The sequence below is a fragment of the Pterocles gutturalis genome, unplaced genomic scaffold (genome assembly GCF_000699245.1).
Source record: "Pterocles gutturalis isolate BGI_N339 unplaced genomic scaffold, ASM69924v1 scaffold876, whole genome shotgun sequence".
NCBI lineage: Eukaryota > Metazoa > Chordata > Aves > Pterocliformes > Pteroclidae > Pterocles > Pterocles gutturalis.
The window spans coordinates 21,580-32,449 of NW_010105183.1; the positions used below are offsets into that span (position 1 = coordinate 21,580).

The 10,870-nt window shown below is 42.7% G+C and overlaps 1 protein-coding gene across 1 annotated transcript in view; it reads left to right on the forward strand.

Annotated features, from left to right (window-relative positions):
* The first annotated feature begins 506 nt into the window (after nucleotides 1–506).
* The window catches only part of PLA2G4F (phospholipase A2, group IVF), a 27,057-nt gene continuing 16,693 nt past the window's right edge, over nucleotides 507–10,870 (forward strand). Inside the window, exons 1-4 of the mRNA XM_010087266.1 lie at nucleotides 507–617; nucleotides 5,236–5,308; nucleotides 7,436–7,572; nucleotides 8,867–8,995. Of these exons, the coding sequence (XP_010085568.1) occupies nucleotides 507–617; nucleotides 5,236–5,308; nucleotides 7,436–7,572; nucleotides 8,867–8,995 (450 nt within the window). The remainder of the gene's footprint in view (nucleotides 618–5,235; nucleotides 5,309–7,435; nucleotides 7,573–8,866; nucleotides 8,996–10,870) is intronic.

The following is a 10,870-nucleotide window of genomic DNA, read 5'->3' on the forward strand; positions in this document are numbered from 1 at the left end:
GTCTCGACTCAGACCTCCCTGAAACTTCTCTGAGCAGGTACAGTCAATGACACATTCAGCTTTGCTTCAGGCTTGTAAGATGAAATTTCTTTCTGTTTAAAAATATTATTCTAGAGTATGTTGAAACTCTGAAAGGTTTTGAAATGGTCAAAGTCCTAGACCAGGTTGCTTAAACTCTCGAAGAAAATCTGGACTGGGGGTTTTGAGGTTGTGGCTTAATCATGGAGCAGTGCTTCCTCCTACCCAGGGCTTCCCTGTTCGGTGCTGCTTTGCTGCCCTTATCTTGTACCAGCGTTTGAAAAACCTGCCAGCGAGGTTTTGAACTGGTTTGTTTGGCAAGCGCAAGCCACACCTCTGCTTCTGGCAGCTGGAGCGCAGCCCGGTCCTGCGCAAAACTTCAGACTGAGCCTGTAGCCAGCAGCTCTTCGCAGCCAGGCATCCGGGGACACTGTATTTTCTGCGTTTCCCTCTCAGGTTTCTTGTGGAGCCAGCAGGCTGCTTTCCCCATGTTCCATGAGGTGCTGCGAGGCCCGTTTCCCCCCAGGGTGCTGCCTTTTCTGGCAGCTGTGCTTTTCCAAAGGAAGGAGAGGAAAGAGACTGGGTTTTATCACTGTCGGGTAAGAAAAATTGTAGCACTTGTCTTTGAGGTGGCATTCCTTAGCCGGTGTGTTCAGCAGTGATTTCCTGCTACTGCACGTGAGGAAAACGGGTCCCGCACTTCTGTGGGAATTAATCAAAGTTTATCACTAGGGGAGAATTTTGGATAACAATAATGCTAATGGAAATTCTGTGTTTTTATTCAGTTCAGGGTCTGTGGGAGACAATGCAGAGCAGGTCTGTTTCATTAGGTGTTGGGGAACAGAATTGAGCTGATGCCAAGTAATTTTGGGGGGAACTCCAGAATACTGGTCTGCTCATCAGTAAAGACAAAAGAGCTCTTCTGTGTTTTATTACAAAATATCCTTGATTGCTATTCCCTTCCTTTCTGCTCTCTGCCTTATCTCACAGGGCTCAATAATCTAAAGTAGACAAACGTTAATGATGACTTCACCTCCTGTTCATAATGCAGTGCAACCACATTAGATAAAGTGGTTTCAGTGTGTTTGTCCTTTAAGTGGTTTGTAATCGTTCCATTGTATAAGGCAGTCTGGCCAATAATCTCAATTTTAAATTACACTAAACTGGACGTGAAGGAGCCTTTGCATAGGAGGTCTGATCTGTCATCTGATTTCCTGCCCCCCATCTACAACTTAAAATTGAAGTGACTGTTAAATGTCACCAGGTGGCTTGCTGCCTACATGCCTCTCTGTACTCCTGTTTGCTGTGTGATAAAAATTATCTTGTTAACTTTTTAATGTTGTTGTTTAGTACTTGGAAAATTAAGGTAGAAGAGACTAGTGTTAGCCTGCCATGGTTTCCATTCACCTGTAAACCACTGGATGTGATGTTTCCCCTCAAGTGCTCACGTTATAAATAAATTAAAAAGTTAGACACTACTTTGCTAAAATTGTGTTGGCTGGTAGGGGGAGATTTGACTAGTTAATAGCAGTTGAGCAAGGGGAGGGGCAGCAGATCACCCTTCTGGCTTGGTAGGTAGATTCAACATGATCAGATCTCTTAAATTTTCCAAAGCTTAGCCTTAGTTTAGCACATCTAAAGACAAACAACATAAGCTGAGAATGAGGACAGTGTTTACCGCTGCTGTTGGCATAGTGATCTGCTTGTACGACTCGTATCACTCAACTGGTTATAAAACTCGCCCTCCAGATGACCACAGTTCTTAAGGCTCGGTCTAAAGTCTCCTTTTCTGACTGGGTACACACTTCTGGGTAGGAGAAGTGCAAGGGGTGCCTAGGAAAGCCAGGAGTTTGGTTTTGGGTTTAAAAGGAAACTTGTTGCACTGTGGCTGAAGTGAAGAAGGGAATTATGGGCAGCACCGTTTACTTGGGAGCAGGAACGAGATGGGAGGAAAGTGTTCCCATGGTAAACTGGACACTTCTTTGACTGAACTACCTCCTTTGCTTGCTAGCTGTGAAGGCAAAAGAAAATACAGCTTGGAACTTACATTTTTATTTACTCTTGGTAACATTTCTGTAATGAAACTGACAGGCTTATGGTGAGTCCTCTGCATCGGCTGGGAGATGTGGAGGAGATCCCAGCAGTTACATCCCACTGTATAAAGGCAGTTATTCTGGGTTCTATGAGAATAGAGATTACTGGGTCCTGTAGCTGGGATAACCTGTTTTGTAGTCATTACTGCTACATCAGCACCTTCAATTTAGGTGAAAGATACAGACAGTTGTTAGCAGGGTTGGATGTGTGAGAATTCAGCCTTCCACCCTCATTTAAGGATTTAGAGGTTTTTTTTGCTTCAGATGGACTCTCCTGAGCCCTGGAAAAAGGGTGATTCTAAAAAAAAGGAGCAAACTGCAAAGTATAAATTGGTTGCTTGTGTCTATTGTGTACATTGGTATGTTGTCATGTGCACAGGTGTAGGCAGAACTGTTGTTACTTGTTCATCTCCCAGACAGATTTCTTGCCTGCCGTGTCCCTGATGTGTTCAGATAGAGCATATCTGATACTCCCTTGCTTCGTTACTCTGCACACTCACCTTGTGACGTGCTATGACCTTGCTTTGCCTTGGCTAAAGGATAAGTAGAAAAGGCATATGGGAAGGTTCTGGCACAGGGTTGGGAGCACAGTGAAATGTCTGTTGCATTGTATGGTATTAAATTATGATCTAGGCGTGGAAAATGTATACTCACCTATGTAATGACTGTATCTCAAAGGTTGTTAGAGACCTTTGGAAAAGTTTCTTTTGAACACATAACCATATGTTGACAGATGGTGTGCAGTAAAAGCAGGATATGCTCTCTTCAGGGTGTTCTGTGCTTCCTCCGCTCATAGTGTCAGAATTCCAGGCGAGAGTCAGGCTATGTCAGTGAAGGTTGCTTTGACAGCAGTGGTGGTGTAATCGTGTAGCTTAATTTCTCAACAATCTGAAGAATTGCAGCACCTTTAGGAAGTCAAGAATAACCTATGTAATGTTAATTTTCCTTCTGGAGTCCATTCCCCAACTTGATGAAGTAGAAAGGAGCTCAGACTTTGAGAAACTAATGCCAGTGATTGAACAAAACAGAGGTGATTAGGAAAGGTTTAAAAAGGAAGAAAAACTAGCATCTGATGGGTAGAGCTCATGGTGAAATTAAATGTGAAGGCATGTCTTGTTCCCAGAAACAAGTGAGGGAGGAAGTACCTTCAGCATGTTGATGCTGCAAATAAGAGTCCTTTAATAATAGTATGATTATTATTATAAGCATAATTTATTTGCACAAATTTAACTTTGCACCTGAGTGTGAGATATCTTAGACTATGCGTGTAATCTTGACCCTTCACTTGTTGGTCATGGTGGATGGCACTCACTTAGACAAAGACATTTGGTATGCTATGTAGTATGTCTTGGTTTTATTGTGCTGTTCAAACCCTGTTTGCAGAAGCTGGCAAGTATCTTAAAATGATGAGAAATGAGGAAAGCTCTACAAGTATGTGACTACTGAACAAACAGTACAATTCCGTTTACCAGATAAGGAATATTCAAGAAGAGTTTGACAGTTCAGGGTTCATTGGTTCCCTTGAGATCCTACTTAGTGATACACAGGGCCCATGTTTTTATATAATATTTGGCAGTCTGCAGCATTTTGTTGTAAGCGAAGGTCCTGTTGAATACTTATTGTGTCTAAAACTAAACTCTGGTCTCAATCCATCCACGTAGAAAATTATGAACATGAAGTAGTGACCACTTGTGAAAAGCATTTTGAAATGGGATTTAAGAAGAGGAAATGGTTTTAGCTGGCCAGGATTGTGTCATAACTGATGGAAAAGGTAGTGGATCAAAGAAATTAACTCACCAGTCAGTTTGTAACTGTTCAAAATTCAGCAGGTATTCCTTTATTTGCAGCACTGGACAGCACTGGGGATAGCTCTGCCTTAAATGCTCCAAAAGATGAGCAAAACCGCAGAGAGTACATGTTGCAAGCTTATACATATTGAGTACGTTCTCTGGAATTATTTTACATAAGCAGATTATTTCCTGGAACTCATTAATATATGCAAATGCCCTTTTGCTCATGCACAGAGGTTCCCCCTGGTGGTCTTTAGTTGGTCCTGGGATGAAGTAAGAACTCGTCCTCATTTGCCTGCTAGTTGAACTTTCATCTGATTCTGTGCATTAGTGTCTCTTTTTATCAATTAATTTTCTTGTCTTTGTATTCTTACAAGGTTGGCTAATTTCTTGATTAATGCTTGCAGGTGTTCTTCCGCACCTGATTGATATGTTCCTAAACTATTAGGTTAAATATTTACTACTCTAATTTAAAATTTTACAATAATTCAGCACCTTTGCTCCGGTAGAGTCCCATTCTGTTCATGATGAGTCTTACACAATTGCTTCTGTCCAGTCTCTGCACTAAATCCCTTCAAGCTGCTTTCTCTTGTCTTCCCCTGCCCTCCCCTGACTTCTCCTTCATAATCTTCTAGGATTCAGTCAGGCTTATTTCCTCCTCACATCCAGGCATTTAGATACTAATATTACTTTCCAAAAATAGCCTGCAAGAAGCTTTCAAGAGCATGGATTACATTTTAATCTAGTCAGGTGGCATGCACGTTTAAAGTGTTGATACCAGTTAAGAGTCCAGAATGAATAGGAAGTTAAGGTTTGTCTTTTCTTGCTCAAACTGTTGTGAAATATGTGTTCCTACAAGAAAGTGATTTTTTCCTCATTGAAAACAGTGTATGCTTTCTGTATCTTCAGATCATGCTGTTAATATTCTTGCCATGTCTGCTTTTAGTCAAGCATGCATGTGCCCTTGACAAGTACTCTTAAGCCAAGTCATGATTAAAATTATTTGAGCAGCTTCACTATCTGTTAATCCTTCAGCAATGGAGCAATTCAAATTTGATCTATAATTAGAGGAAACCCTAAGTAACGGACTTAACTTTCTGCAAGTCTGTGAGGAGTTACCCTCATTGCTATGCTCAAAGGAAGTTGTGTTTCTTTCTAGACTCCTTTAGCCTTCTTCCAGGACACTGAAAGTGCTGCGTATGTTCCCAAACTGACTCATTAGTAATTTATTTTGGGCTGGCTGGTCTGATCCATTTCTCTGGGCTGATACTAACGTGGTTATAGAACAGGCATTGTGGTTGAGTTACATGCTGAGCTTGTTCCTCTCTTTTCAGTGGGAGAAGCACCCTTACTACAACCTGACAGTCAAAGTCCTCCGAGCCAGAAACATCAAGGGTACAGATCTGTGTAAGTATTTTGTCAAGGTATTAAGAAAACAGATGTTTTTTTCAGTGCATGCCTGTAACACCGGGAGCATTGTTATGGCAGCTTCTTGCCTACGCAGAGTGTATTGCCTTTGTGTCTGAACAAAGGCTTCTCTTGTAAAGCCTTATGTATCTTTTAAAAGCTTGATGTGAGGCCAAGCTGCAGATTAACCCTGCTACTTTGCAGAACAAGATCAGGTAAGTCCTGGTAATCTTTTTCTTTCCTGCTCCTTTGCATGTCCTGCTGTACTCTGTTCTGTGTTCCTTTGTCTGGATTCAGCTCTCCAGTGATGTCAAATTTCACCCTTTCTTCTGCTGGACAGTCTTCTCACACGTGGAAGTAGCACTCTTAAATTCTAGCTTCCAAATGTTTATTTTCTCAGTTGTAGTAGTGCTGTCTTTCCCGTGCCTGCTATTTTGTTTATGTGGTTGAAGCTTTTTAAGGAGGTAGGCGGTTGACCGATTCTGAGACAAACTGCTTTTTACCTGTTCCTGTTTTTGATAGCATGGTACATAATCCCTTCCTCTTATGCATCTGTGTTGAGTAAAGCTCTCAGGGCTGTTTGGGGCAATTTGATCTGTGAAACTCATCTGAGATTTATATCCTTCAGATTTAATACAGTAAGATAGTCTGCCTGCCTTAAGTTTGTATCTGGCATCCAACGTTGAACTACTGGAATGCTAAATGACTGTCCAGGGAATGGAAAGCCCTTCTGAAAGGCTGAGGGCTAGAATCACACTGTGAAGAGAACTTCTTTTTATGGCCCTTCTGTCCATCTGGAGTGAAGAATGGTTCCTATAGTTGTGTTGTTAAAGGGGCATTAACTGGAACAAGGAAGGACTCTGAGACAATATTATTTTCAGGGAATGGAAACAGAAAGCTCTGCTGATGTAGCAGTGGTGGATATTGTCTGCCTGGATTTTAGGAAGGCTTTGGGCACTGTCTCCTGTAAGATTCTGATAGAGAAGCTGATGAAGTATGGGCTGGATGAGCAGACAGGGAGATGGATTGAAAACTGGCTGAATGGCAGAGCTCAGAGGGTCGTGATCAGAGGTGCAAAGTCTTGTTGCAAGCCAGTAACTAGTGGTGTAACCTAGGTGTCAGTTCTGGGTCCAACGTTGTTCAATGTCTTCATTAATGATCTGGATGATGGGGCAGAGTGTTCCCTTGGGAAGTCTGCCGGTGTTACAAAGCTGGGAGGAGTGACTGGTACACCGAAGGGTCACACTGCTATCCAGAGGGGCCTTGACAGGCTGGAAAGGTGGGCTGACAGAAACCTCATGCAGTTCAGCAATAAGAAGTATAAGTCCTGCATCTGAGCAGGAGCAACCCTGTGCACCAGTGTTTGCTGAGGGCCAATAGGCTGGAAAACAGTTCTGCAGAAAAGGACCTGGGGGTCCTGGTGGACAGCAAGCTGACTGCAATCCAGCAATGTGTCCTGAACTGCAAGAAAGGCTAATGGTATCCTGGGCTGCGTTAGGAGGAACATTGCCAGCAGGGCAAACAGAGTGATCTTTACCCTCTGCTCAGCACTGAGCAGAGGTGAGGCTGCATCTGGATGGAGTACTTTGTCTAGTTGTGGGCTCTCCACTGCGAGAGATAGTGGAGCTACTGAAGAGAGTCTAGTGAAGGGCCAGACTGTAACCAGACTGGAGCATCTCTCATGAGGAAGGCTGAGAGGTCTGGAACTGCTTAGCCTGCAGAAGAGAAGGCTCAGGGGGATCTTACCGATGTGTACAAGTATTTGAAAGGAGGGTGTTAAGATGGAGCCAGACTCTTTCAGTGGTGCCTAGTGACAGGACAATAGGCAATGGGCCTGATATCAGCAGTAATCTTTTTTGAAAAGTTGGTCTTCCTCATTTTGAATAGTAGTGTCTTTTATGAGGGGCTTTATGGTTTGGATGAACCAGAAAAAAAGAAATGTAGGTACCTAATATTTAATTTGCTGCTGTTTAAAGATGTGTACTTCATTAAAGGCTTTTGCTTTTCAAGTCCAGCCTTAAATTTGCGTGTTTCTGTGATGCAATGAGATCTAGAAAATGAGGAGTTTATGGAAGGAGTATGTTTGAATAAAGTTGTTCTCATGTCTGTTTTTACATTCTGCTGTAGTGTCCAAGGCAGACTGCTATGTGGAACTAAACCTGCCCACCGCATCTCCCATAGTCTCCCGAACTCAAGTTGTTGACAACTCTGATAACCCAGAATGGAATGAAACTTTCCGGTATCGAATCCATAGTGCTGTCAAGGTAAGGAGTGCGCTTTTCAGAGCTGGTTAGGTTACCTGCATTTGTATACTGGTTTACGTTTGACACTTCATTCAAAACCAGTGTTGCTTGTAAGGTGTCAGTAATCTTCAGTGGTACAAAAAGCTGTACTACGCATGTCCAGTGGTAACCACAGAAGTTTGTAACTGCACTCTCATGTAAATTGCAGCTAGAATTTTCCATAAATGTCCTTGTGATGCCACTCAGGAAAGAAAAGTTGCGGAAGTACCTGCTAGAGTTCAAGGAAGTTCTTTGATAAAGCAAGTTTCTATTTGAGGATTGCTTCTACTTTCCCAGAGCAGCTGTTGCCTTCTTGTAGCTTGCCTCATGCAACCAAGTGGCTGAGGGAGGATAATAGGAACTAAATTTCAAATCACTTTGCTGCTTAGTTCATTCAGTCAAATTTTGTCATCCGTTCCTATGATCAAGAAAAGCAAAACTGAAACTCTTAAATAGAGACAGTATATCTGTCTGCTGTCTGAGCATGATGTAATAGAGTATTGAACAAATTGTTCAGATTGTGAGCATTCATTCTCAAAGTAGACACTATGGTAGAGGGAACGAAACTGTACTTCAAAAATATTAGTTACAGTATGGCAGTATTGCTTTGGAAAACATCTTAAGCTCTGGAATAAGGTGCTTATTAACAATAAATTATCCCCCTCAGTGGAATACTTTGGTGTCAAGGTGGAATGGTAATTTACTTAAATGGTAAGAAAATTGCGAATTAAGCTTTAGAGCTTTCCCTGAAGGCTCATGAGGCCTCAGTCTGGTTACTGCTGGGAGGCTATGCCAGCACAATTCTAAGTTCAGTCTTGTCTCCTTGAAAACTAGTTGCTGCAACACCATTTTTTGGGTGCTGTATGTACTCCTTGTGTCCATTTCAGTTAGTTTCTGCTGGACTTTGTTGCTCTGGGACAGTGCTGAGCAGGAAGTGATAGGTCCCTATAACATCCTGAACTGACTCATGCTGAAAGAGTAGAAATGGCTATTGCTTCCTCAGGCAAATCTGCGCGTGAAGCTGGTGTACTGCCACGTGCATTCAGCTGGGGCCTCTCTCTAGTTGGGAAGCTCAGAAAATCATTTAGCGAAATGCTGTCAACCAGGAGTTTTTTGCTTAACGATGCTGTGAGTCCTGCTGGAAATAGTGAATTATCTTCAGGAGTGGGAAAGGGGAAGGGTATTGATTGATGTATAAAGTGACTATTTTATACAGCTTCAGGTTTGTGGAAGTGTTTCTGTCTCTTCATCTGAGGCTGTTTCTGTTTGGTTTTAGAACATTCTGGAATTGACACTCTATGATAAGGATGTCCTCGTCAGCGATGAGCTCACTTCTATCGTCTTCGATGTAGGGGGCATGAAGTTGGGTCAACCCCTGTTGCGCACTTTCAGGTTGGACCCTGAGGTTAGTGCCTGGCTTCTTCCTGGGTCAACTGTGCATAGCTTGTAATTACAGAAATCCAGCAGTACTTGCTGGTTGGTCTGTGTTGCAGAAGCCAGGAGGGGAAAATGCATCAGCAGATGACGACAGCATATATGGTTTTACTGATATCAGAGATATTTCTGAAATCCCTAATTTTTTTTTTTTGGTGTGTGTTCCACAGTCTTTGGAATGCCCAGTTAAATGGAATTTAGGATTGTTGCTGTCCTTCAGAAGATGTTTAAAACACCTTTAAAGGGAATTGATTTTTCAGGAGACTAGAGGGGCATAAACTGGGCTTCAGATGAAACGCATTTGCAGTCAGCAGTCTTTCTGGGAGCTGCCGACTGTCTTATTTAATTGATCATCAGTTTGCAGTGAAATTTATTGCTAGAAAGGTTACCTGTGTATTTAATAGGTCAAAAACCAAAGAAAAGGTTATTTTCCATGAGTTATGTTCAGTTATATTTAAGCTATGCTTTGTGTGGATGACACTGGTCAGCTGCTTTCGGTCCCTGTCTGCCTGTTTATGGACTTGCAGCAGGACAGCTTGTTTTACACAGCTAAAGCCATATCACCAGTCTGATCTTTTTTTAACTGCCTCAGATCCATTACTGCAATAGAACTGGATTAAAGGTGAGCTAATGATATGTTTTCTTGAGAAATCAGGCTTTGGTGGTGTTGGTGTGGTCAGAAGCAGACCAGCTGGTATGCAGTTAGCAGGGAGGTGTTGTTTGGTGTCACAGGAACATAATGTTTTCTGGAGAAATCGGGCTTTGGTGCTCGTGTAGAAGCTGTTTGCAGAGATGGTGCTGCAGTGGTACGTGAGCCAGAAGAGGGTGGTTTTTTTTCTCATTGGCAGAGTAATGGATCTGGGAGCCAACTTTCACTTGTGTGTGCTTGTCTCCTCAAACGTAGATGTGTCTGGTTATATCGGATATGCCTGGGAAGGTGTTGTGGAAGGAGTCAGAGTTAGTTGTACACTTCACTCACAGGAGAGAAGCAGCAATATGTTTTATTTGTGTAACACAGTGAGTTAACAAAAGTTCAAAGGTTAATGTGACAATGATTTAACAGGATTTGATGGCAAGATGCACTTGCTTATTCACTGCACAGAGGACAGGGTCAGACAAAACCGTCAGGGAGACCTTCCTGTTGAGTCACGAGGTTCAGAAAGGACCACCTTGCTCTCTAAACTCCTCCTTAGAGAGGAGCCTAGTGGCAGCTGGATCCACTTCTAGTCCCAGACTTAGTCAACAATTTATGTCTGAAGAATACAGAGGGTAAGGAAAACCTCCTGTTGAGTCACAAAGTTCAGAAAGGACTCTTGCTCTCTAAACTCCTTCTAAGAGAGGAGCCTAGGTGCGACTGGACCCAATCCTAGTCCCAGACTTGGTCAACAATTTATGTCTATAGGATTATATATGTGCAATCAATCCTTTACACTACTTAGTTAGGATTTCATAGGTTAGCATGCTGTTAATCACTTATGGAGAATCTGTTGCAGCAAGAAATCTCTCAGCCTCAAGGAGTAACCTTAAGAGGCATCCCTGCTTAAGGGGAGATCCTGGCATGCGGCCTGCTGCCATGCAGGAGAGCTCAATGGGCCCTGGGCTGTCCACTATTTATGGAGTAAGATGATTGATTTATAGTCACGTTTGCATACTAGCCGTGTTTCAGTTGGCGCATGCTCAGCTAGCCCTCAGCTGTTGAGCAAGATGTGCAAGATAGCCCTTGGCTATTGTGTTGTTATCTGTCTCCACCAATCTACTCTGAGCCTGATGCAGTCATCATGACCAGACACATCTATTATGGCCACCACTGGTGGTTATCCCTTGAATAGGGCTGTGGGAGATAAAG